Below are 26,523 nucleotides of genomic sequence, written 5' to 3' on the forward strand. Positions count from 1 at the left end.
ATGAATTCTTGACAGCCACCACCTTATTTGATTTAAAAGAGAACATGAGTAATCATTAATGAATTCTTTCAGTTATGACACACTCTGTTTGAATACTCCAAACCAAACATGCTATATCCTGTTGCTTTATGTCAAAGCATGCGTCCCCACCAGCATGGAAAGTAATGCTGTTAGTTATATGGAAAAACAAATCATCAAAAGACCCCACTTTGAAAAAGCCAACTGAATATCAGGAATTTCATCACTTCTGTACTCTGGCCAACACCATTATCTGCTCCAAGTTGTTGTTGGTGAAAATAAACCAATATCTGGGACTTGATGTCAATGAGACTAAAGCACATGATTAAATGTGTTGCCACTTCCATTTTGCATCATCATCCCCTGATCTGCTTTCAGATATTGTCATTAACTATCCCGTGTAACTTTATTATTTAATTCTACAGCACAAGACCTCAAAATAGGGCCACTAGTACACAAATATATTAGGCACCTATCACTATCTTGACATACTCTCTTGATACGTATACAGATTCAGAGAAGGAAAGTCATAATTTGAGAGCCAAATAAGGGTGTCTTGTTAAACAAGTTTTGTTGACACCTTCAGGAAAATTAAGCTGGTTCTAATACTGTGCCACATATATTTTCAAACACATCCAAAGGGAGAAAAATGATTTTTCTTAATATTCAGCCAAGAAAGTATGCCGGGTATATGGAATGACATAATATCCTTTCTGAAATCAGAGTTGCTGTTAGGGCTAGTATCCTTCAAGCATCACCATGTCCTGAAACTCTGTTGCAAACAACTGAGTTTTCCTATTTGCCATAGAAACTATTTCTTTCATCTAACACTGGCCAATGAAATATGTATTGTTCTCTCACAAATACAATACATATTTCATAATTGTATCCTTGACTTTTTTCCAGTGCTCCAAAGCCACTGATACAGTAAACATTATTTGAAATTGACAAATCAGCCACTCCATTTAGCTGCTCATATGCAGATACTCACATCAATTTCTACATTATAGGCTTTGAACTGACAGTAATTAATTCTAGAGTAATACAAAATAGCTAACACTACCCTGTGTCTGTTTTTAGTTAAAGGAATGAAATTTACTTGGTATAAGGTATCAAGAACTAGACAGGAATTGCATAAGAAAATGTTATCTTCCAGATTTTTTCATCCAGGTGAAAAATGCATTAGGTTCTCTTTCTGTCTGTATACAGGGATACATATGATTTCAAAATGAAAAGCTTCAGAGATTTTCCTTTCAGCCTAGAAAAATTATCACGGCTGGCTATTATATATTTACGCATCTATTCTAGGGAGCTTTGGAAGATGATTTCTTTTAAAATGCACACAGGTCAAAGGATTTGTTTTGAGGCTGATATGTAAATATTTAGCCCTAACACTGCACATTCTAGGGAAAGTGTCTAGTGGCTGCTTGTAGAAGTATATAAACATAGTAACAAAAGAAAGTCAGCAATTACCATCAAGGACATGTGACAAAAGTTCTATAATCCCCTGACAATCACACGTGAGGTTTTTTAAAAAGTCTTATCAAAGTGGCTTGTTTCCACACCTCTTGCAGTGTTAAGTAGTTTTGTAAAATTGATTATTTGCACAATACCTAATAATTTTTGAATAACAGCAGAATTATACTCAGTCTGATGTCATGACATGCACGCAACCACACAAGAGGAATTTCAGTCCCTTGCCCACATTTAAATTCTGAGAAGTTTATGATTAAAAGGCAATATAGAAAAGTTACTGATCCCACACTGCTGTGAATATGTTCCTTGTACATGAACATTATGTAATAATCACTGAGCAGTAGAATGCTCACTCTCTGTTTCCAACTGAATTTACTGTTAGTCTCAGTTCAAGGTACAGAAAGGCAAACACTGAAATCTAAAATTTTTACTAAAGTTTTCAGTGTGGAGAAGCTGACCTACAAACATTAGATTAACAAGGAGCCAGTAACTCACCTTGCTGAATTTTAGCCAGTAGCTGATGGCGTGCAAGAATCCTACTCATCCTGTATGGAGAACGTCTCGTAGTCTGATCAAATCGCAAATACAACTCTTGGCCCTCAGGTGACATGGAATTTAGAAAGTAACAGCCTGAGCCTGAAGTCCTGGACACCTGCCTAAACATCTCTCCCCCTTTAAAATCACAGCTTCAGACCCCTGTATAGTTATTTCAGATTCTGATCAGTGAAATGAAAACAAGAGAGGCAACGAGCCCACAGGAGCTGGAAAGAGCAAGTGCTTTAAAAAGAAAAAGGAGTGCCAAAAGCTACAACTCTGGAGGATTCCAGCTCCCCTCACATGATCTAAAAGGGCCAATCAGCCAAAGTAAAGAATGTGAAAGTACATACTCTGCCTTACAGAGGAAAGTGAAGTCTGTTCAGGCATTTCCAATCCCACACAATGTTGGAGGCAAATACAAATGGCATACTTTTGAGATGACTAAGCATTGAAGAGCTGTGATAGAAGAGTGGGGAAAAAACAAACACACACCATTTATAAACACCTATTTTAGATCTGCAAAAGTCTTTAGCATGCAGGGCTGTGGAAAACCGCTTCCTCCTCCACTCTCTGCCACAGAGCTGCCTACTCGTTTATTCCAAGATGCACGTTAGTTTTGTCAACATCGTACCACACAGTTTGCCAAGGAAAAGATGTTTAACAATGGGCTATCTAATACAAACAACCACCTAGTTATGTACAGCCAGCCCATTGCAACAAAAATGTCATTTAGGAGTAATCACACGGCAGAAGTTAACAAAATGTAATAATCCCTAAAATTAATGTTCTCGAGAAGTGGCTTCCACATGAGGAGAAATGCCTCATCCTTTTGGTTCCCCAAACAATTTCTTGTGCTTAATGCACACGTGGGAGCACTGTTTTTCATATATTCATCATATTCTCTCTGTGTTTAATCATGCGGAAGCAGAGTGCTGGTGTTTGTTGTTAGCATCTCAATAACAAGTCTGAGTAATTTGAAAAATTATATGCTTTGTGGTGTATGGAATAGGTTAGTCTGTGTGCCAGTTAATTTTTATAACATCTGTAAATATCAATGATTTGGGTCACTACCGACCATAAGGGGTAGCTCATTTCTGAAGGAAGAGAATCATTAGCATAGATTTTAGTGATCATGACCATTTCCAACACGTGCACTGCTTATCCCAAGGGAGCAGCATTACTGAACTGGAGAGCAAGTTCACTGAGTCGCAGAAATTAGAAAAGGAAAAGGCCTATTAATGGTTCATTTCGTCCCTCCCTCTAAATTTGTTCATGGAGGTTGCAATAAACCTAACAGCAGGAGAGCTTTGGAAAGCCCCAGATGCAGTGGAACTATTACATTTTCACAGCAAGAGGTGAAACCATGTATATTTGATGGTGTGTGGGTGGACTCTGCATTACCTGAACACCGCAGTGCAGAGTTTTAAATTGGCCACAATAGAAGCTGTATGTGCAATTCCATGGTCCTAGTGGTCAGGTCCTTCCAACTAAGAGGGCTATAAGCCCTCATTCCAACCCCTGTGGATTCCAACCCCAACCACATAGTTACTTCCTCCATGGGGAAGAGGTAGCACATATTGCCACTGAAATAATGTCACCCCAAATTCCTCACCTATTCTTATCCTTTACAGTAGAGTCTAGAGGAGTGTTTTGGCATGCTAAAAGATATTGATATTTTGTATTTCATTCATGGTTGACCTAGGGTTACCATGCAGGGATAGGAGTTTGAGCAGCTGGGTCCTTAAATTGCCTGGAGCTGGGAACACTGCAGACACTCTAATCAGCGTCTTAAAATAGCATTTCCCAAACTGTGCTCCACATAATGTGAATAGGTGTTCCTTGAAAAAATTTAATTATAGAGATATTTTTCCTTCTAAAATATTAAAGATGAAATTATTTTTTGTATCAAAAATACTAAGGTATTTCAATAGTGTTTAGATGGTAGTTATAACATTTATAATATCTATAATGCATTAATAATTAAAATTATTTACTATTAATATTTATTACTTTAATATCAATATTTATAATAAATTAATAATAGTATAGTTATGTGACTCATGCCAAAACACTCAGTTGATTCCAATTGTTTCAGCACGAGTCATACTCAGAGAAGTCATGTGATGCTGCATCTGATAGAGGATCGAACTCTCTGGTATTGTTCCTAGCATTAAGCAGATTTTGTGATGAAAAATATAAAACACTCTTCCCATAAAAAAGTCAAATGTTACTTATTTTTATTTTCCAATAGTTTGCTGTAAAAATAACAATTGTATAAAACACAAAATTTAAAAAATATTTTCCATCCCTAATTTGTTTTGCATTTCTTTTTCATAAAAATGTTTTTACTCTTTAAGAAAGCACAGTCTTTTTTCGAACAATACAGTCCTTTCTATTTTTGTACAAAAGAACGACACTAACCTTCATTCTGGGGCAGGTTAGATTAAAAAAAAAAATCTGTGAGGAACGGCGACATGTTCTGCTGTGAATGCAGGGGACTGGACTCAATGATCTCTCGAGGTCCCTTCCAGCTCTACGAGATATGTATGTATGTATCCTTCTTTTGGATGTTATGCTGATATTTTGTTTTGGGTTTGATCTTAAGTTTTCATTTTAATACTTAATCATAGGGTTGCTAACAATCCTCCTATGAGAAGGACATTAGTTGTTCATTCAGGTGATTTTCTCTTGTTATTTTTTATTCTTTGTAAAATAAAAGACACATAAAAAACCTAACTCTTTTAAATCAACTTTTGAGCATTACATGCAGCAATTTTTGGGTACGAAACCAGCATGTATGTGTTCCGTCAGTATATTCCGAGGGCAAAAGTGTTCCGTGGCCAAATTAGTTTGGGAAATGCTGTTTTAGAATGAAAGACCCAAAGACTCATTACCAGTATCTGGAGCTGTTTGTATAACTCCCTGTTTGCTGCATACCTTCCCAAAGATGGCTATGTTTTCATGAAGAACAAAGGAATCTCTGTGGAGTTACAGAAAAGTCTTGACATTCAATTAGAAAAAGCTATCACTTAGGAAGAGGCCTCACTAGGTTTTACTCTTTCACATCCAGAGAAGGGGAATTTCTTTTCCCTGTTGTGCGACATTCAGTGGTGTATGGAAGACTCTGCTGCTGGATAAGATGACAATGCATAGCTCTCCTTTAACTGAGCCAGTTTCACTGGCCAGGGAGAGTTATGATCCCAGTCAGCCTTCTATCTTTTCACAACAGAATACCCTGAATAATACATTTTCCAAATACTCCTGAATGGCAGTTATATTCATACTATTTATCCAAAATGATATCATTGCTCTTTGAAAGAGTTATTAGTCCATCCCTGCCGTATATTCTATTTTGTATTTGTCTTGTCTTTTTAATCTCAGCATGGTTATGTTGCATTTATTGAAAAACATGCAGTTCTTTCCTTTAGCCACATTACGAATGTAACTTTATAAATGCTAATCACAGAGTCTTATGAAGCCTATTGGATAAAATCGGTATACATTATATTTCAAAACATGCACATCAAATCTCACCACAATCACTAGGCATAGGTTATAAAGGAGACATTTCTCCTGACCCAACACGGCTGTTTTGTGCAGTTAGGTAGCCACTGAATAAACCTATTGAATTGAGTGTTCTTGTGATGCTCTATGGCCTTAGAAGTTAGGCTTTGCAACATTCAATGTTATGATCTCTAAGTCCCTTTGTGGATCCAGTCCTCTGTTACTGGGGATGATGTCAAGTTCCCAGAGTAAGACGGAAGAAAGGACAGTTGGAGAAAAATTCTCCTGGGAAAATGAGCAAAATTAATATGTATCAGAGAGGTAGCCGTGTTAGTCTGTATCTTCAAAAACAAGTAGCAGCCCTCTGGCATCTTATAGACTAACAAATATTTTGGAGCTCCAAAATATCTATTATAATTGGTACGGAATTTATTCAGACAATGAATATTGTGCCCTCCAGAGAGACTTTCCAGACTTCAACTACATTCGCTCTCCACTGTAGCTCTACTGCCTAGGTGGAAAACAGGGAATGGCTACATTTCCTGGGACCGAAAGGAGGCCAAAGTGGAGGAGCGTGGAGGCTCCCTTTTTGATGTCTTTCTACAATTCTGTATGAAGAGTGAATAGCTGAGCTGACTCTGCAGCCAAACTCCCATCCTTAGCCCCTACCCTGCACTTGAGAACCAGAGGCTGAAGTCGTGCTGGTATGAAGGCACAGAAAGTGCTCATAAAGGCCTGGCAGTCAGGCCAGTGGTTACAGATCATCCCTTCCCAAGAGCTTCAGGAAAGACAGTAAAATGTTGATGCGGGTGGGGTTGTTTTGTGACCTATGCTGAGCATCCAATTAATCTTTTTTCAGACTGCTCTGCTACGGGTTGATGTAATCAGATTTCTTATAATAGTAGCATAGTTTGCATAGGAAAAAATGCCAAAACTGATATATGGTGAGAGGACTTGGGAGGAAAAATTAAATATGCTAACGTGAAGGGTGATCACTGTCTCCCACAACTTTCTTCACTTATAGCTAATGGGAAATTGATCTGCAAGCTATTTCCTTCTTGGCTCTTATTTCTGATTCGTTTTGTAGTTAAGCTGCTGATTTACAAATTTTACACATGCAGCTAATGGCAAAAAATAATCAACAGAGAAGAGTTCCATCACAAAACAATGAACCGTATTAAAGCAATGGTGTCACTAAATCAAAACATCCATGAATAGAAATTTGTAGTACAAAAAAAAAAAGTGAAGGAAAGCATCTGGCATGCTGCATCCCTTCACTATTTGCAGTAGCTAAATCGGGATCCAATTAATGATCTGTGTATTTTCCAAAATTTCAATAAAATGCCTTGACAAAAAGTTAATGTGTCTCAAGAGAATGTCGTATTTCCTCCCATATGTTGCCTGATCCGGCCCAGCAATAAACCTCTTTCCAGTTTTGAGGAACTTAACAACTGCATCAACTGTTCCTTTCCATAAAAGGGGAGAGAATTGTTCCAAACCTCGGAGTCATGAGATTTGCTGAACAAAGCACTACAGAGTGCGATGGTAAAAGCTCTTCATACTAGGCACTATGGTGACCCAGTATTATCTGGAGATTTAAAACAGCAGATTTCAGTATCTTAGCTAGAATTCATTCCCACTGTTTTATAATCCCTCTGAGTTTGGTACCTTCATGCAACACTACCATACCAGGATTAATGTACACTCTTCTGCTTGATAACACATGCCCTGCTGTCCTTGTGTTTTAAGGCGCTTATGAAGAAAACAGCATAAAACCCCATTTTATAAGATATATTTTACAGACTTCTATAAAATGAAATGGATACCAGACTGTTTTACTTTGTGGTATCATCTTCGAACATGGGTTCTGACATCCCTTTGATTTCCAGAGTGCTGTGATCCACAGGGATATGAGCCAGGGTCACTTACCCACCAGGTGAATGCCCTAATTACTAAACTACCAAATCATTCTCACACTCATTCGTCCAATTGCTCTTTATTTACTCAGCGTGCAGCAGCTGTGACAGGAGAGACTGAAGGCACTCCCCAGCTATCCCACAGTGTGGTGATTGGTGCATGCTTCTGAGGAGACCCCTGTTCAAGTCCTCTCCCCCCATCAAGCAGAAAGGAGGGAACTGAATGTGTGTGGGAGGGTTCTTACACCTCTGGTAAGTATTTATAACTTTCAGCCCTGTGGGTAAAAATAGGCTCCTCCTCCAACACCCGCTTTGTGTGGACTGAGGGAGGTGTTTAACTCACTCCTCCAAGAAACTACATAGGCACCTACACCAGGAGAGTGGGTCTCATTCATGGATCACTGTCAGGACTAGCTATCTGTCTCTGAGAACAGGCTGGAGCTTAGCACAATAGCATCTCCCATTCGGTAGCCTGGGTGTTGCCTAGCATGTTGGCTTTTGTGGCTCACATTCTAAGGAACATCCCTCTCCCCCTTCATTGTATAGGGCTCGATGTGCCTGTCTTAGGCTTTGTGGATTGTTGTGTTGCTCCTGTGATTTTCTAGGCACCTAAATGGGCTATGACACACAGAGTTGCAATGCCTAAATCCTCTGTGGAGTCAAACCTTAGGCACATGTTTAAACATGTGCTTAAGTGCTTTGCTTAACTGGGCCATAATCAAGTTAACTTCCAATTGAAATAAAAAGCATTTGCCTGCACTAAAGAGCCCTCAATCATGCAATGGGACTACAGCTAACAAAATGCACAGAGGGATAGCTCAGTGGCTTGAGCATTAGCCTGCTAAACCCAGGGTTGTGTGTTCAATCCTTAAGGAGGGCATTTAACGCTCTGGGGCAAATAGAGTCTTCTTGGCCTCTGAGGATAGAACAAGAAGCAATGGGCTTAATCTACAGCAAGGGAGGTTTAGGTGGGACATTAGGGAAAAAGTTCCTAACTGTCAGGGTGGCTAAACACTGGAATAAATTGCCTTGGGAGACTGTGGAATCTCCATCTGTGGAGGTATTTAAGAACAGGTTAGATAAGTGTCTATCAGGGATGGTCTAGACAGTACTTGGTCCTGCCATGAGGGCAGGGGTCTGGACTCAATGAACTCTCATGGTCCCTTCAGTCCTAGGATTCTATGATTCTATAAAGATATTAATTTGCACAATTAACATAAAGCTATTTGCTCCTGTTCCTTCATGAAACCAAAGCATTCTTACCTTCAGAAGGCATACTGAAAATCAAGCCAGGCTGATAAAGGCCTTTTTTTTTCCTACAAGAATCCAGAATTTCTCTACTGACTTCAGTGGAACTACTCTGTATTTTCATTAATGTAATTGGCAGCACAATTTGCACTAACATTTCCAACTATTTTAATGCTTTTTGTAAGAAAACAAGTGGCCAAAACCAGAACACACCAACTTGAGTTGCCAAGTTTCTAGTCTTTAAAAAAATCAGACACTACAGACCCAACCATCGCTCACTGCTCTTCCTCCCCACCCCAGCACTCATCTGCCACCTACAGAGTGAGGCTGGGAGGAAGTGACACAGAGCTGCCTGCACAATTGGTGCGCAGTGGAGCAGAGTAAGGTAGCAGTCCTCAATGAAAGTCTAGGAACTATCTCAGCACAGTGGAACAGAGGGTGGGGGAAGGTCCCTGAAGCAAGGAGCCACAAAGTGTCAAGACTCTGGGAGGCTGAGGTGGATGAGGTGTCAGAGGCAGCAATCCTGGCTTCCAATCCCCCTTCTCAAACTTTGTGTATTGTCTGGAACCAATTCCAAGGAAGTGCTGGTAGCTACCTCTGTGACAGAGGTGGGAGCCAATTCCTCAGACTAAGCTTCTCTCCACTGGCTGAGCTCCTTCACCAGCAGCTATGCTTCCTGCCTTCCCAATGGTGAAGGCTGACTGCAGTTTCTGTGGTAAACAGACTTCTGGCATCCAGTCAGCATCACTGATTCGAGGCTACACAATTCCCTTTTCAATCAGGCTTTCCAACTGCAAACTGGCCACCTGGCAACACTAATGCCAACATGTGGCAGAAACCAAAAAGCTTCAGAGGACAACATGACTGATCAGAGACATGGCAAGACTTCCATATGAGGAGGGTTAGAAGAGACTATGCACTCAGAGAACACATAAGATTGTCAAAGCTGCCTACAGACTTTGATCATACAAATCCTCTTCCTTTCAAAGAGAGCTGGGAGGCTTGATCCTTTGCACTTTAAAAATCTCATCGGAGACAAACAGAGCTGGCCCAGCAGGGCCTGACCATTAGGTGGGGCCCAAGGAGGCACACTAACAGCAGGGCCCAGACAGTGGGCAATGGATCCTGAAATCTATTGGATGTGGGACCCAAGGCAACCACCTTGCTCACCTTGCCCTTTGTCAAGGCCTGAAGACAAATAAGAGAGGAATGGATAGAGGTAAATAAAGTAATGAAGGGTTTAAAGAACAAAAGGTGGGTACTCCCATTTACCCCCAACACAAGAACAAGATAGTATTCAACGAAATTGAAAGACTGCAAATTTAAGACAGATAAAAGGAAGCACTTTGTGCCTCCCATTGGTTTTGCCATAGGAAGTCAGAGTCCAAGCTCATGAATTCTATTATCACAAAGCAGCCCATTCCCCATCCGTTTTCTCATAACTCCCATCAACTCCTCCAGCCCCTCCATTATTGTACTATTTTATTGTCCGTCTGTTCCTTTTTACATAACAAGCAATCATTTGGCACCTTATGGACCAACAAATGTATTAGGTCACATAACACATTTATAATAAAATTGCTAGCCCCTACGGTGCCCCAGGACTTCTTGCTGTTTTTAGAGTTACAGACTAAGGCTACGTTGACACTATCAGATAAATTCGAATTTAAGGCAGTTAGCTCAATTGTACCTAGTGACTGTCTTCACTGTAAACACCATTAGCTTGATTTAGGGAGTGCTAATATTGATATCATAACATCATTGAAACCGGCTGGGTGTAGCATCAAATTTGAATTTAAAAGTTTGAATGAAGGCTGGTGTGGAAGCGCCCTGTCTTTAAATCAAATTCATTAGCTTCCAGAGGCTGACTGTCACTGCTGCACCCGGCTCCCTGCTATGCCTGCTTCCTGGCTCCCACAAGCCAGGTGCAGCAGTGGTTTCCCGGCTCCCTCAAGCTGCAAGGACCTGGGAGTCAAGCAGCAGGGTGAGTGTGGCCAGCTGGGGTGCAGCAGGGACTGGGGAGAGGGTGCAGAAAGTTGGACTGAGGGAACTGTAGTATAGGTTCCCACAATGCACTGCTGCAACAGTCAACGTTTGGCCGTTCAGTGTGGCAGCACTAATTCGACTTTGTGGGAAGTGAGGATACTCAAATTCGAATGTATAAAACCCAGCGTTATAAAATCGAATTTAATAAAATCAAATTTATCTGGTAGTGTAGACATAGCCTAACACAGCTACCCCTCTGAGGTGGCTTTATACATTCACTCTGAGGCTGTGCGCTCACTTTCTCTAGATAGTGATTTCTAAAGATGGAGATTATTTACTGTCCTCATGAAAAAAAGTGGAACCAGAGGTTTTGAAAGTGCACACTTCATTACATTTGCAAACACCCTTTGATACTGTCCATTCCCATTCCAAAAATGTATCGTGCAAAGCAGGCCTGATAATTATACATTTAGGGCATTGCTTCTTGGGCTGTGAACGGCTATCATCATTTTCAACTCAGCTTCTTTTAAAAAAATCACACTCTCTTCTAAACGCAATTCCATTTTTGTTTCTGAAGTAGCATTTGTAATTTAGGATTGCTTCAAAATATTTGCTAAAAATGGTGTGACTAGTTCACAGACCTGTCAGCGTTCATCTGTTTGAGTCTATTAACAGATGCATTCCCAGCTGTGGTCTTTCCAAAGTCCTAAATAACACAAGGTTCTGCTTTATTAAAAATCCAAGAGCTGACATCTCACTCTAAAACTGGTTTATTTATGTAAGACTACAAAATCTATGTTATGATTAAAGAAAACACTTAAGATCATCAAATCAGTGAGGTTTTGATTGCATATTCTGAACCATATGCTCCTCTTTAGTAGTAAAATGCAGAGAGTCTCAAAGAATCTGATAATGATTATTCTGGATAAGTTAATGTATATCATGCCAACCAGTGGAGTGGGAGGGGCAGTAACCCTAGTAATCTGTGGACATGTGAGTCACACAAAGGATAAATTTAAAAAAAATCAGTTGCAACTACTGTGTCAGGAAAGATGCGGAACTGCACTCCAGCATATAGTGGATTCTACAATAAGGGCCATAGCATCTGCAACAGACTTTCTGAGCTCCTGAAAACCTAAGATAAAGCTTTCACAGCCTCACTTACCCTGGATGCTTAGGCATCCTCCTAACCTTAGATTCTGCTATACTTATGTGTGATTTCTGTCAATAAGAAGTTTATACTACTCATGCCTGCATTAACTTGCTGTCATTTTTCTGAAGAAATGCAGGGATTACTTACCCCAAACTCCCCCGAATTAACTAACTTTTGAAGGGAGTGGAAGTTTTACCTATGTGAGAGTACCAGACCTGGGCCCTCACTTGGGTATCCTATATCAACACTTATAACAGTCCCGTTTGCCTTGACTCTTCCAGCATTCCTTCCAGCAACACCATCATGGAGCTGGCAGAATTTTGTGAGATCATCTCTGCTTTTTGTCCTAAATTGTGCAGCAGCAGGCTAAGCACAAAATCTGTAACAGCCCCATAACTCCAAGCACAGATTCAACTACATCAAACTAGAATTCCAAAATGTATCACACGTTTGAGTACAGTTCCTTTGCTTAATGCTCAATCTTGTATTCCTTTTACACCAGTGTGAATATCCAGGACATTATGTGCTGCCAGGAAAGGGCAAGTTTTATTTTTATTGTATCCTTAATAGATCTCTGATACCTTTATGCATGATTACATTTATCTGTAGGCATACTTGGTTCTACAGCACCTTTTCCTTGACTGAAAACAGGATATGGGGCCAGTGCAACATACCTGTGCCAGAACAGTTGTTCCTAGTTTGGCCACTCATGAAAAGGGAGCAGTGGCTAGTGCTATAAAGGACCATTAAGATACTGTAGAGAACTGCAGGCTGAGAGGGGCAGAGGGAGATCCTGCTGTTTCTTTCAGCTAGAAAGCAGAAGCAAGAGTGCCAGAGAACACTTAAAGCTAGGGGTATAATGTAGGGAAAGTCCTGGGAGGTGTACTGGAGAGATGGAGGTGGGTGCAGGTGTGATCAGCAGCCACAGAGAGTTCCTCGAAAGTGGTGTCAGACTTGTCTTCCGTGAGGAAGAGGAGGACGGCTGTCAGGAAGTGCAGTAGATGCTGCAGCACCTCTGGGTGTGGCCAGTGCAAATCTGGGGGCTGCTCTGGCACCATGGCTTGCTGGAAAGAGCTGTTTCCCAGGAAGAGTCAAAACACTGCTCAAGCTGTGCTATCCCTTGAGGAGGTACGCACAGCTGCAGCATGGGCAGGCAATGGGTGCTGGGGGGAGTAGGAGGTGTCCTTTTAAGAGTGCATCTCACCAGGGCTCCCAGAGGGAAATGGTGACCTGCAACCCTGTCCACTGTGGTTCCAGGTAGCCGTTTTGCCGGTAAAGTAGCCAGGCAGTCTGGCCACTCTGTTTACAGAGGCAGATCGCTCTTTCAATCTGCTTCATGGTCTGGATGAGATCTGTTGACAGAAGGTTTGTCTCAAGCTATCTTCTGACAAAAACTTCTGCTGGCAAATACCTATCTAGACATAACTTTATAAACACTTTGTTGGATAGACAGAAAGTTTTAGAATTTCAGAACTTTTCTAAGCACTTACCCTAGACTCTCCACCTGAAAGAACATATATTCTTTCCTGAGCAATAATATATGATCTGCAGGAAAACAGGTCTCTTGGCTGAAAATCTAAAGATGGGGGTCTTACCCATGAAAGCTCATTATTTATTAGGTATAAGTATGTTAGTCTTTAAGGTGCTGCAAGACTGCTTGCTTTTTATTACACTGGAGAAAGAGGGAACACTTTACATGGCACTCCTACATCAACCTGTTTGTTTTTAACGTGTGATACACTGAGTGGCACAGACCAGATATGTGCAAGAATATGACAGGTTCCAAATCTTACAGCTGTGTGACTAACAAATGGATCAAGGGCCAGTACCAACTTTTGATCACTAATGATTACAACTTCCTGCTGTGCCTTTTTTTTTTCCTTGCATCTAACATTTTTGTAATTCCCTAGGCAGAAACATAGCTAAGCTTGTGCTTGTATCTCTGAAGATATCGGGAGATATTTAGCACCTCTGAAAGGTTGCTTCCATAACATGCAAAGCTACGATAAACATGTATCTTTAACTTAGTGCACTGGGAATTACATATATGAATCCCAGTGCAATGAAATCTTTTAACTTGTACTTACAGAAGAAGAGAAATTCAGAGTTATGGATGTCACTGTACCCTACTCCCTCAGCTATGCCTCTTGTACTGCAAAACCACAGTGCAATGTGCAGTCCAGCACACTTTATTGTGATACATATTGTGTTAGATATTCATGTACATTATTGCCCTCTGCTGGAAAGAACTGCAAAATAATTTATATAAAATTGTTTCCCACTTACATTAGCTATATTGCTCTGTTAGCTGTCCTAATGGAGATCTTTGAGCGCCAACGATAGTGACTTTTACATGATCCTGATTGCAGCATTTACAATGTAACTTGTGACAGTGGTCTCAGATTATTACAATATATGCTGCACTTCTAGGACATACTGGGATCAAGTGAAGGCAGTTTCAAATCTGAGCTGTAAGGAGGACACACAAAAGAGCCACTTAAATGCAGTGTTCTTGCTGATCTTCTGAGCCCAATGGAAGAACCTCCACTACTAACATCCTCTGTTTCAAGCCTGGAACTGTTGGCGGAGACAGAGGGAGATTGCTGCTGGAGCTAAATTAATATTAGGAGGGCAGTATTGCCAGATCAAGAATATACTGCATTCCAAGAACATGAGTAGAGTTACAAAGATCATGAGGTTGGCTTAAAATCATGATATATTAAAAAAAATCTGGCTTCTTATGTATTTTCTGAGTCCTTAAGGTTCACATTTTCAATCTTTTCTCTGAAGCCATGATGGCTAGAAATTTTGTTTTAGATTATATTCATTTCAGTGCCTGATTAGTATTCTCCGATTTGGCCATTAGCATGTCCATTTCGAAGTTTTTCCTAAGTGTAGATGTAGCCTTATAATGTAAAGGCAGCAGATAGGAATAAGGGGATTTCAATGTTGGCAGGGTCCTTTCAGAAAGGACCCCCGTCTGGATGAGCCATGAGGGAGCGAAAAGCGGCAATTTCGAAGTGCTGTGGCCAGCGGCATGCTAATGAGGTGCTGAATATGCATTTTAGCACCTCATTAGTATTCTTTGAAATGGCCATTAGCATGGCTATTTTGAAGTTTTCTCTAAGTGTAGACATGGCCAATGTGAGTATTCAGAAACTTTACCAGTTGCTTCCTTTTTCCAATAAGAAATGCAGTAAGTGCAACAAAGAGCTCATTTACAAATGATTTTTACTAGTCTACCAAGGATCATCCATAATCCTTATCTGCTGACTCTATCAAATGCCTTTCTCAGATCAATGGAGACCCTCAGTGAACCCATATTTTCTTTGATACATTTTTCTTGCATTCTTCTGATAATGAAAATCATGTCTATGGTGCAATGACCTGAATCCGCACTGAGCTGCAGGAAGAGACTGACGAGATCAGTCCATTCAGGAGGACACAAAGATTTGTCCGGTACCAGATAGGAGAGCTATCCCTTGGGAGTTATCATAGACCTTTCTGCCACCTTTATTTTTAAACAAAGGAATAAATGTTGCATCTTTGAAGTCTTGTGGCATTTCTTCATTGTCCCAGATGTCAGTAAGATTTCTTGGAGTGCGGTTACCATCTTTAGATCCACAGATTTGTATATTTCTGCCTGTATTTCATCTCCGCCTGAGGTGTCTCCTGGGCTCATCATACCGATTGCTTTTTCTATTTCTTCAAGTGAGGGTTACGAGTCAAGTTGTTGCTGAATAGTATCTATGGTATCAGATTAATTACTTATTTTTGCTAGTTAATGCAATTTTATGGGACTGAGACTCCCAGAGAAATTCTCTGGCAAGTCTCACCACAGGATTAATCATAAGTAATTTCTTTTCTTCCCAGAAATACCCCCAACTAAGTAATGAGCATCTTTCAGAGCTTTCCTCTGGGGGCTGGGGGAGAGATTTAACTGTGTAAGTCCCATTAACATTAATGGGAGTTTGTATTTTTGTACGCTTTCTCTCTCAGTGGGTGGTACTGGCTACAGTTTCTTTGGTGTGTTTCTTTAAAACATGTGGGTGTCATTTCAAAATGGGACATAGGAGGGTATGTACACAAAATCTCTGGTGATAAATGGCAAGATTTGTGTACATATCTCCCAAGCTCCCTTTTAAAAACTGACCCTGAAATGAGATATTCTTTCAAAATCATGTTAGTGGTTTTACTGAGCTACTTTAATTAAGTTAATCTGTTTAATTTGCACTGCACAAAAAGTTGTAAGAAAACTTTAAATTAAGTACTGTTAAAACTAGCTCAGATGGAAACCAATGAAAATTCATGTCATTCAATTATGAACACTCCCTTTAGACTCAGGTTACCGATTTTAAATTATATATACACATATCAATGTTTTGCTTTTAAAATTCTGAAAATGATTCATTCACACTGATGTCTTTATTAGCCAGAAATATCATAAATACAGAAGTACTGACTTCATTTTCTTTCTGAAAGTATTATGTTTTTAAAAGAACTTGCAGTGAAAAACAATGCTTGGCTTTTCCCATTGCATGGTACCTACAGCTTCACCAATGAAATCTGGTGTTTATACACCTCTACCTTGATTAGAAGACATTCGGTCTTATTTTTCAAGGTACAATAGCCATAGAAATTATAGTTCATGTTACAATGACAATTAGTTTGCACGAGATACATCCAAAGACATTGCCTAGAGAGTCTGAGTTGAGACTAGATACAATTTTAACTTAACCATTGTTGGCCTGATTTTCAAAGGCACCAAACATGTACAACTAAACACTGGTGTGCTTAAAATAAGTCTTTAAAGGACAATGCTGTATACATTTAACAATTAAAATGAAAAAAAAAAATTAAAAGAAAAAAAATAAATCATGAATCAGCTAATGAAAATTTTTTTAGCTCTTCCGAAGTCAGTGGGTTCACTGTGTCAATTTACACTTGCCCATGTGGTGCCATATCTGCAGCAACTTTTGGGCTGCCACAACATACCTACACCGCAGGTGTGCTGAACTCACATCGTACAAAGCAGACCTATCAGGCTGTTCTCTCCAGAAGTTCATATTGCTTAATTGCAATTGACAAGCAATAGGTATAAGGCATCCTTAACATACCATTCATCAGATCACGTAGGTTAAGAGAGGCTGGGCCTTCTCCATTGGATGAAAGATTTCCAGATAATTCAGGAAGCGATGGGTTCATTTAAGAGACATTCTGCCCTTTGAGTTGCTACAGAAACAATAACCCAGCATGGGTGCAAAGCAGGCACTGCTGCTGGAGGTGATGATAGCATTAAAAAATGCCCTGGTCACTTTCAGTCATCAGAAGAGCAAACAAACCACAAGGTGCTTTTCATATGATGGGGTTGGGCACTGTCTGCACCCCGCCACCCAGAGCAGCCCAGCCCGAGGGCAGCAGGTGGGCAGCCACACCCGGGGGGAGCAGGCAGCAGCGCTCCCTGCCTCTTCCCCACAGAGATGCTGTGGGCCGTTTCTTTCCCCTCCTCAGCTCTTGGCCGGGGGTGGGGGTAAGAAAATCCTGCTTTCTGCAACACACCACAGTTCAAAACCTTTCTGGCTAAATGCCCCCTCATACCCAACTGGACTGGAAATCTCTGAGTGTATACACCAATTTGCATGTCCTGTATGAATGTAATGCCAATGACAACTGCTGCCTCCTTTCCATGGTTGCTGAATAACACAAGATGTGGATGACTCTCCTGAGCTGTTATTTTTGGCCGAATTCTTTCTTTGACCTTTACTCACGCACTCTGGAGAGAGTGGACATGATTAATTGTATATGTTCTTGCTGAAGTATAGCTGCTTTCATTTTTATCCTTAAACCGTGTTCATGCTAGAAGCTCTTGCTGTTACAGTAATGATTCTTAGCTATAGGTGGTGGGGAAACAATTATTTTTATGAACTATAAGATGGATAGAGAGCTGGCTTGATGGTTGGGCCCAACAGGTTGTGGTCAATGGCTCAATATCTGGATGGTGGTCGGTTTCAAGCCGAGTGCCGCAATGCTCGGTTGTGGGGCCGGTGTTGTTCAACATCTTTATTAATGACCTGGATGAGAGACTGGATTGCACCCTTGGCAAGTTTGTGGATGACACAACGCTAGGGGGAGAGGTGGATCCATTTGAGGGTAAAGATAGGATCCAGAGTGACCTGGATAAATTAGAGGATTTTGCCCAAAGAAATCTCATGCGGTTCAACAAGGAAAAATGTAGAGTCCTGCACTTGGGACGGAAGAATCCCAAGCATTGTTATGGGCTGGGGACTGACTGGCTAAGCAGCAGCACAGCGGAAAGGGACCTGGGGTTATGGAGGATGAAAGGCTGGACATAAGTAAATAGTGTGTCCTTGTAGCCAAGAAGGCTAATGGCATATTAGGGTGCATTAGGAGGAGCATTTTGAGCAGATCTAGAGAAGTGGTTGTTCCCCTCTATTCAGCACTGGGGAGGCCACATCTGGAATATTGTGTCCAGTTTTGGGCTCCCCTGATATAAAAAGGATGTGGATGTGCTGGAGCAGGTTCAGTGGAGGGCCACACAAATGATTAAGGGGCTGGAGCACATGACCTATGAGGATAGGCTGAGGGATTTGGGCTTGTTTAGTTTACAGAAGAGAAGACGAACAGGTGATTTAATAGCAGCCTTCAACGTCCTCAAGGGGAGCTCTAAAGAGGAGGGTGAGAAACTGTTCTCAGTGGACTCAGATGGCAGAACAAAGATTAATGGTCTGAAGTTGAAGATGAAGAGGTGTAGGTTGTATATTAGGAGCATCTACTTCACCAGGAGGGTGGTGAAGCACTGGAACACATTGCCTAGAGAGGTGGTGGGTCCTTCTTCCATAGAGACTTTTAAGTCCCAGATTGACAAGGTCCTGGCTAGGATGACTTAGTTGGGGTTGATCCTTCCTGAAGCAGGGGGATGGACTCAATGACCTCCTGAGGTCCCTTCCAGCCCTGTGATTCTATGTGGCATTAGCCTGGATGTCCTTGCCAAATTCTCAATGGTGTAATTACATTCTACTTTCTTAAGTGAAGCTGACTGGAAAATGGAAGTCCTCTCCCATTAACACTTTCATTTCATAAAATAAATAAATAATCACTCCTAACTCAGCACAAAATGGTGTTTTTACAAAGAAAACTCCCTATGAGATGGGATTTCCAGGAAACCTGCACTTCAAGAGAACCAAAACTGATTTTTTCCAGCTTGCCAGCTTTAGACTGGCACTATCTCTCTATGGGCAGAAAATTAAAATGCCAAGAGCCATCCAGGTCAGCAGCTGTGGCTTGAGTGCCAAGGCTCTACACATTTCCCTCACCTCACCCTGCTATTAGAGGAGCAGCCAGGTAGCAGAGCAGGAAGCCAAACAGGGCATTCAGCCTGACACATATCCCCCCAGCAATGTTCCCTGTAGATGAGCGCTTGGGGGGCTGGCCAGGAGAGATTCAAGTGCCACCCAGATAATTAGCAGAATGCCCACAGCCACCCGCATGTGTTTCTACTGGTACTGCACATGCCATGGTGCACATAACAAATTTTATTCTACACGTGGATAGAAAAAAATTAGAACAAACACTGCCTCCCACCCCGGCAGCAGCAGCCTCCCTAGAAGACTCTTTTCAGTTTTACTCCCACCACTCAGGCAAAATGTGAAATTTACAAGATCCTTCCTGATGAGCACTTAGATTTTCCTGACAGAACATAGAAATATTCCTGTGGAAAATGTTGATTTGTGAAAAGGACATTTTCCATTGCAATACTGTTCCAATGCAATAGTCTAACTTAGCTCTGTTCCTAAAGAGTCAGTTGAACAAATTATGCTTCCTGTCCTAAGCTATCCCATTGCTGAGGTAATTGCATTTCAATGGCGGGTGAAGTGATCCAATATTTTGGACTACTGTAGGTGGAGCTGATAATGATGCTTCTTAGTTAAGCCTCTAGTCAAGCTGATAATGATGCTTCTAGTCAAACTTGCCTGACATTTCCCTATTTTCAATTACTTATACAACATGGTTAAACTTTTCTATGACAGGTGACTGCTTCAAGCTAATTTTTTTTAAAAAAGTTTCAGCAAAAACTGTTCAGCCATTTTCAACAGAAAAGATAGAAGAGTATGTTTTCTTATGACTGTTTCACCAATAAACTCTTTTGCTTCCACGCTCCGGAAAAGGGACTTGAGCTTTGGCATCAGAGATTCATCTTTTGCTGTTCCTGTGAGAAACTTCCCAAATTGCACCAAGATGAACTGTTGAAAAATTGCAGCAGCCACAGACTGTATAAAGGCATGTTGCAGTTTGCCAGCTAAATTATCCAAACATTTCACCTGCACTGGCATGCACCAGCCAGTTCAGGGCAGGACAGATGAGCAAGATTCTCTTTGGGATGACTGCTCCCAGTGACCTAGACACTGTGATAATCCACACTGCCGTGTCTAAGTGCCTTTGTGAGTTCCACCCAAACTGAACGCTTCTCCTTTTCTGGATGACCAACTTCAGGTCCTAGAGCCTGATTTCAAGAAATGCTGAGCTCTCAACAGCTGCACTGAACTCAACAGGGGCTGTGCCTTGAACAAATAAAGTCCTATATAAAACTAAATACTCCATGTTAGGTATTTTGAATAAAATAATATAAGAGGTTAGTCTCTAAGGTGCCGCAGGACTGCTTGTTATTGTGAAGCTACAGGCAGAAGCTGGTCCAGTAAAATATACTGCCATACCCATCTGGTCTCTTTAATATCCTGGGACTGACACAGCTACAACATTGCATGAATAAATATATGCCATTATCGTCATTACTCTGAGTTTTACAATGACCAATGATCATGATTTGAGTCAGGATTTCAGTAAGCATTAGTGGGGGTTTTTTTAAATTAATTAATAAAGTGAACTCTTTAAAGCAATGGATTTCAGTCATTCTTCAAATGTAGTAATCTGACGGTCCATGTTTACAGCCAGGTTAAAACTATCCAAGGTCTTTTAGACAACCTGATTATCAAAGCCCCAATCCTCCCCCCCACCAAAAAAAAAGGCACTTAAACAGGTAGTTAAATTTAGTGACCCCTGATTTCAATGGGACTTCAAATAGGTGATATTTCTGGGCCTAAATTTCTCCATTAAATTGCCTTTAGAGTAATTTCCAGTATACTAGAAAGTAGGCCGTCTAATCAACAGTGTATTTGATAAACCTCCCAAAAGACGTGACTGAGTTGGCTTTTTTTCCCCATCATCTTGAACTGACACTGACAAAAACAAAGACAAACAAGGGAAGGAACCTGTTAGTGAATTCTAAACAGTTAAATGTTCTTTACCTGCTACTGCCTACGTTACAATAAAAAGTAGAGCAACTACTAAAAACATCACTCTAGTCATTATATTAAGTATACCCACTAATTTAATAAAGAAGTTAGTGTCAGTGGAACAGAATAAAAAAGAGTAAGAGGTGGCTTTGCACCTTGCCATCCAACCTGAATAAGGGACCCCACGTATCTGCCCAGTACCAGAAGCGAGTAGAAATCAGAGGCTAGGTCTACACTGAAGCATTATTTTGAAATCAACTACGCTTGAAGAAATTTTCTGGAACAGCTTATTTCTTAATAACACTTCTACACACAAGGACTATGTCTACACAAGAAGCCTCTATCAATAGAAGTTGCTATCAGAAGGAATTTCCTGGCAAAACTGCAGTCAACAGATTGCATCTACGCATAGAAACAGATTGAACAAGCAATCCGCTCTGCCAACAGAGAGCAGCCAGGCTGCCCGGCCTTCCCTCAAAAGAACAGCTGACTGGAAACTCTGCAAACAGGGCTGCCCGGTGAACCAGAGGCCCTGTCTGTTGTCAAAAGGGTCCCAGAGCATCTACATGGCTGTTTTATCGAGAGAACACTGTTGAGAGAGGTGTTATACCTGAACATGGAGAAATAATAATGCTGCCATTGGATGTGCCAGGTTTTGTCAACACACAGTCGACAAAGTGCCTTTTGCGTGCAGACACTCCACGGTTTTTCTTGATGAATGCCCAGTTTTGCTGGGAAAAGCCTCTTGTGTAGATGTAGCCAAAATGCTTTTGAAATAGCTCTCATCTACAAACAATAGAGCCTATTTTGAATACAGCCATTGGATGCACTATGGCTTATTTCAAAACAGGCTCTACTCCCTGTCTACACAGCCCCAATTTTGAAATATTTATTTCAAAATAGGCCCTGTTCCACACTGTTACCTATTTTGAAATAAGCCAACCGCTAGTTCAAAATAGTGGATGCATTGTGTAGATGCTTGCAAAGTTATTTTGAAATAGCAACTGTTATTTTGAAATAAACTTTGCTGCGTAAACATACCCAGAGGCCGTTTCTACACAGAGCGAAAGCTGCTAATGAGGCACGGATGCAAATTTCCTGCTCTGCGTTAGCATAACGTCTCATGATTTGGAGTCCAGAAGACCGTTCTTCCGGACTCCAAAAAGCCTTGTAGAAGCGTGGCACCGGGTGGCGGGGGGGCGGCTTCCGGAAGGAAGTTGTTCTTCTGGAGGCCCATTCTTTCCCAAAAGTTCTTCCGGAGGCCCATTCTTCCCAAAAGACTTTCTTCCGGAAGCTCCCCCAGGGGCCGCGCTTCTGCACAGAGTTTTGGAGTCTGGAAGAATGGTCTTCCGGACTCCAAATCATGTGACATTATGCTAATGAGGCATGGACAATTTGCATCCACGCCTCATTAGCATCTTTTGCTCCATGTATTAGCATGCCACTTTCGAAAGAAGTGGCCTGTGTAGAAACAGCCGGAGTCACTCCGCTCCATAATCCTCTTTAATCAATGGCAGGGAGAGGAAAGTAACACTCTACAATTATTTACCTAGCATAGTTCCTAGCCTCTCCACTGCAGCCTAGTTGTGCTGGCTGAAGCAGTGAGGGGACAGAGCATTCTGCCTACTACCTGCTCTTGCTCATCCACTCTTCCACTACTTGGCCAACTGCGTGGTGGTGGTGGCGGCAGCAGGTGGGGGGGAGTAGCAGCTGCTCTCCCCTACAACAGAATGTTAATGCGAATAGCCCATGCAGGAGACTTCTTCTCCCTGGAGTTATGTTGGGAACTAATGCCTGAGGCTTAAACAAAGAGGTAGAGTGAGACAAAGAAGTAGATATATAAGAGCACTCAAACCTCTTCTACCTTCGCTCATAGTAATGAGGATCATTTGCTATACAAGTGTTTCCTGAACCTTCATTTGGCTGGGGGAAAAAAGAAAAGGCAAGCCAAGAACTAAAAGTGTTCTTCTGACCTCTGTCGTTCCTCTGAAGCCCTAGCTCAGGAGTGCGCAAACTTTTTTTACATCGGGCCCCACTTTTTGGCCCTGCAAGTAGCTAGCTCCCCTGAACTCCTAACCTGTGGGAAGACCACAGGAAGGGATGCAGGGGTGGGGGGAGCACCAAGAAAGGTTGTAGAATGCTTGGGAAGGGGATGCGATGCTCAGGAAAGGGGTGCTGGGAGATTCCGGGGGTGCCCCCAAGGGGAAGGGTTGCTTAGGAAGAGGACCCCAGTGGGTACCAAGGAGGGATCCCAGGAAGGTACCGTACCAAGCTGGGAACTTGCAGGTTGTCTCAGGGTCTCTCTGCATTCTGACTGGCCCAGCAGCTGGGGGTGGGAGCATTCTCTTGGCAACAGCAGCAATGGAGGTTGCATGGGAGAAAGCAAAGGTCTGGTGAGGCAGCAGAAGCCATGGGTGTGGGGGAAAAAGCCAATCATGTGGCGCTCTCCCTTACAAAATATCATGCCCCCTCCTGTGCTAGTCAACTGTCAAGGACTGCTGTTGTGATTGTCTTTCAGGGCTGTACCCTAAATATCAGCTTTGGGAAGAAGGAAAGTTGGACAGCAGTTCATCTCCGTATGATCTTATGTATTATTATGGATGGGCAGCTAATCTTCCAGCAGCAAATAATGCCATATTTAAACAAGTTTAAATCCCTTGCCTTTTCATTAATGAAAAGTGGAAGAAAGAGAACACAGAGATTTACTGGGATCACAGAGGCTAAGTTAAGATAAACAGAAAAGACAAATAAATACAAATGCAAGGGCAGAATGCCAAGAAAAATAAAACCATCTGAGGAACAGGGTATATTTGGAACCTGCTAGTTTACAGGCATTATTTGTACACATTTTGTTATCCTGTCAAATGAACCATGTAATCAGATAAAGGGCACCTTCACTACAAATTCAACAGCATATTATAACAGAATTAATATCATATGAATTATGGCAGTGCATTAAGCCAGGACGTGAGTATTGCAGCCACTTTAGCTAAAAAGCCTGACTTCATCAATTTTAATTCAAGTTCCTTTAAAAAGTTGGCTGCTGCTCTGTAGCAGTCTGCCCAGTCCGTCTGCTCACTGAAGCAGAAGTGGAGGTTTGTTTGACAGACGATGGCTAACCCAGTGTCCCAGCCGAATGCCTTGCTGGCATGTGTTTTTAACAAAATGCTAACCAGACTACATGTAAGGAGATATTAATATTCTGATAAAGCATAAAAATAAAGAACTTTAAGGTTTAGAAATAAGTTTAAAAGATTCTGTGTCCCTAGCCACAACGACAAACATGACTTTTTTGAGATAGCCCAACATTCTGTGCTGTCTTCAGAAACAAGCAAGTAATTTGTACTCATTACTTTAAATGTTCAAACCTGTGTACAAATATTTTGTGGGCACAGTTTAGATGCCTGTATTAGAACAGTGTGCCCTATATACTCTGATTTCAGCATGTGACAGTGCTAGGCTGTGCCCTTCAAACTAACTACAAGAGAAAATAGAATGTACCTGAACAATCCATGTTTTGCAAATTATTTTTCATGTTTGACAAAGTTGTCTTGCATTTCTAATGTATCTAGTTATCTAATGTGCTTATGAAAATATTTTGATGCCATCTAGATTTTTTTATCTTCAAGGCATTTTATAAACTTTAACTAATTATCTATTTATATTTCTAAAATGAACATTACTGTCACCTTGCTCTCAATATGACGTGAGTCACTCATGGAAGGGATGCTTTATTGAATCTCATTTCCTCTGACTTTATTTGAGAGCATTAAGACACTATGGGACAGATTTTCAAAGGTATCTTGATTCCAAATAATGTGAACAGATTGTAAAGTGAGTCAGGCACCTAACCTGCTCAGGCAATTTGAAACATCCCGTTTGGAGTCTATTTACATCATTGGGTGCATAAACACATTCGGAAAATCTGGTGTCAGCCACTCTCCACCTACCCCCAATCACTAAGTAATTAGAAATATAATAGATGGATGTTGCAATGTAATCAGGCAGTTTACGTCTTATTTTGAATCTGATAATTATGAAGTATCCCCTTGCACGGTGTATTGTTGAGGCAGAATTAACCTGGGCTCTGAGTCAGGTATTAACCCTAACCCCCTACTGCTCACACACAAAAACCTTCTATCCAGTTTCCATGCGCTTTGAATCCCACTTGCTTAGCCACCTGTCTCACTTCCTATTGCTTGGTTTGCTAACAGAACCTGAAAGAGCCATCAATAACTCAAGAGCTGTCACACATGGGAACCCTTAAAAGTTACTAAAGCCAAGCAAGAGCACTTTGGCACTTCAGCTGTAGAGCAGACATCTGGGAGTGTAATCTGCCCACACAGTGATATAGGGAGGGGACACTGATCAAAACAGGATAGAGAGCAGACACTCAACTGCCTGGGGGCACATAAAGTGCTGTCTATAGCACAAATCTAGTGAATACAAAACACACACCTGTGTAATGCACTCATGGTTGGGTAAGGCACCAATGCACACCCACTCCACAGTGTAACACATGCAGACCTGGGAAAGGCACTAATGAACACCTAATCCACAGTGTAACACACTCACAACTGCGAAAGGCACTAATGCAAACCCACTCCACAGTGTAACACATTCACAGCTGGGAAAGGCACCGATACACACCCACTCCACAGTGTCACACGCTCATCTGGGAAAGGCACTAATGCAAACCCACTCCACAGTGGAACACACTCACTGCTGGGTAAGACACTAGTGCACGCCCACTCCGGCAGGGCCATTCCGCTGGACAAGCCCCCGTCCCGCAGCAGCTGCCCACAGGAACGCCCCCGCCCCGGGCGGCGAGCGGCGTTGGCGGTAGCGGACAGGCGAGTCCCTGCCGGGCGCGGACTGACCTGCCAGCCGTCGCTCCCGCACGTTTCTCCACAGCAGGTCCCAGGCTCTGGCGGTGGAGTCCCGCAGCTGCTCGCTGAGCGACCGCCGGAACTGGGGCTTGGCAGCCGCGCGCCGCCCGCTCATCCTCGCCCCTCGCGCCAGGTCCCGGGACGCTCTGCGGCAGCCGGCCACATGGAGCCGGAGCCGGAGCGCGAGCCGCTCCCCGCCACCTAACCTGCGCGCGGCTCCCCCCCCGCCGCGTGCGCCCCCAGCACGGGCCAGACGGACAGCGACTGACTCCCCCTCCCCCGCGGGCTCTGCGCCCTCCCGCTCGGCCCAGTCTCTCCAATGACTTGCGCCCTGCCGGCAGCGCGGGCTGGGCTCTGCTCTCCCGGCTCTGTTAATCAGCCCCCAGCACCCTCCCAGCACGCCCCTCCCCCCGCCAACTCTGCCTGGGCGCAGGGCCCCCTCGCCTGCTCCTGGGGGGCTAGTGGCAGAGGACACCCGCACCCCA

General features: G+C 42.2%; 1 protein-coding gene across 8 annotated transcripts in view; it reads right to left on the bottom strand.

Annotated features, from left to right (window-relative positions):
• Positions 1–26,523, bottom strand: part of STARD13 (StAR related lipid transfer domain containing 13) — a 506,601-nt gene that overhangs the window by 168,053 nt on the left and 312,025 nt on the right. Inside the window, exon 1 of one of the 8 annotated variants that reach the window (XM_074986436.1) lies at positions 1,990–2,352. The exons of 6 other annotated variants lie outside the window; for them this stretch is intronic. In XM_074986436.1, coding sequence (XP_074842537.1) covers positions 1,990–2,158 — 169 coding nt within the window. In that variant the 5' untranslated portion in view covers positions 2,159–2,352. Of the gene's footprint in view, positions 1–1,989; positions 2,353–26,523 lie in introns of those variants that run through there. One more of the 8 variants, XM_074986452.1, reaches the window with a different exon arrangement.

Source organism: Carettochelys insculpta, chromosome 1 (assembly GCF_033958435.1).
Source record: "Carettochelys insculpta isolate YL-2023 chromosome 1, ASM3395843v1, whole genome shotgun sequence".
Lineage (NCBI taxonomy): Eukaryota > Metazoa > Chordata > Testudines > Carettochelyidae > Carettochelys > Carettochelys insculpta.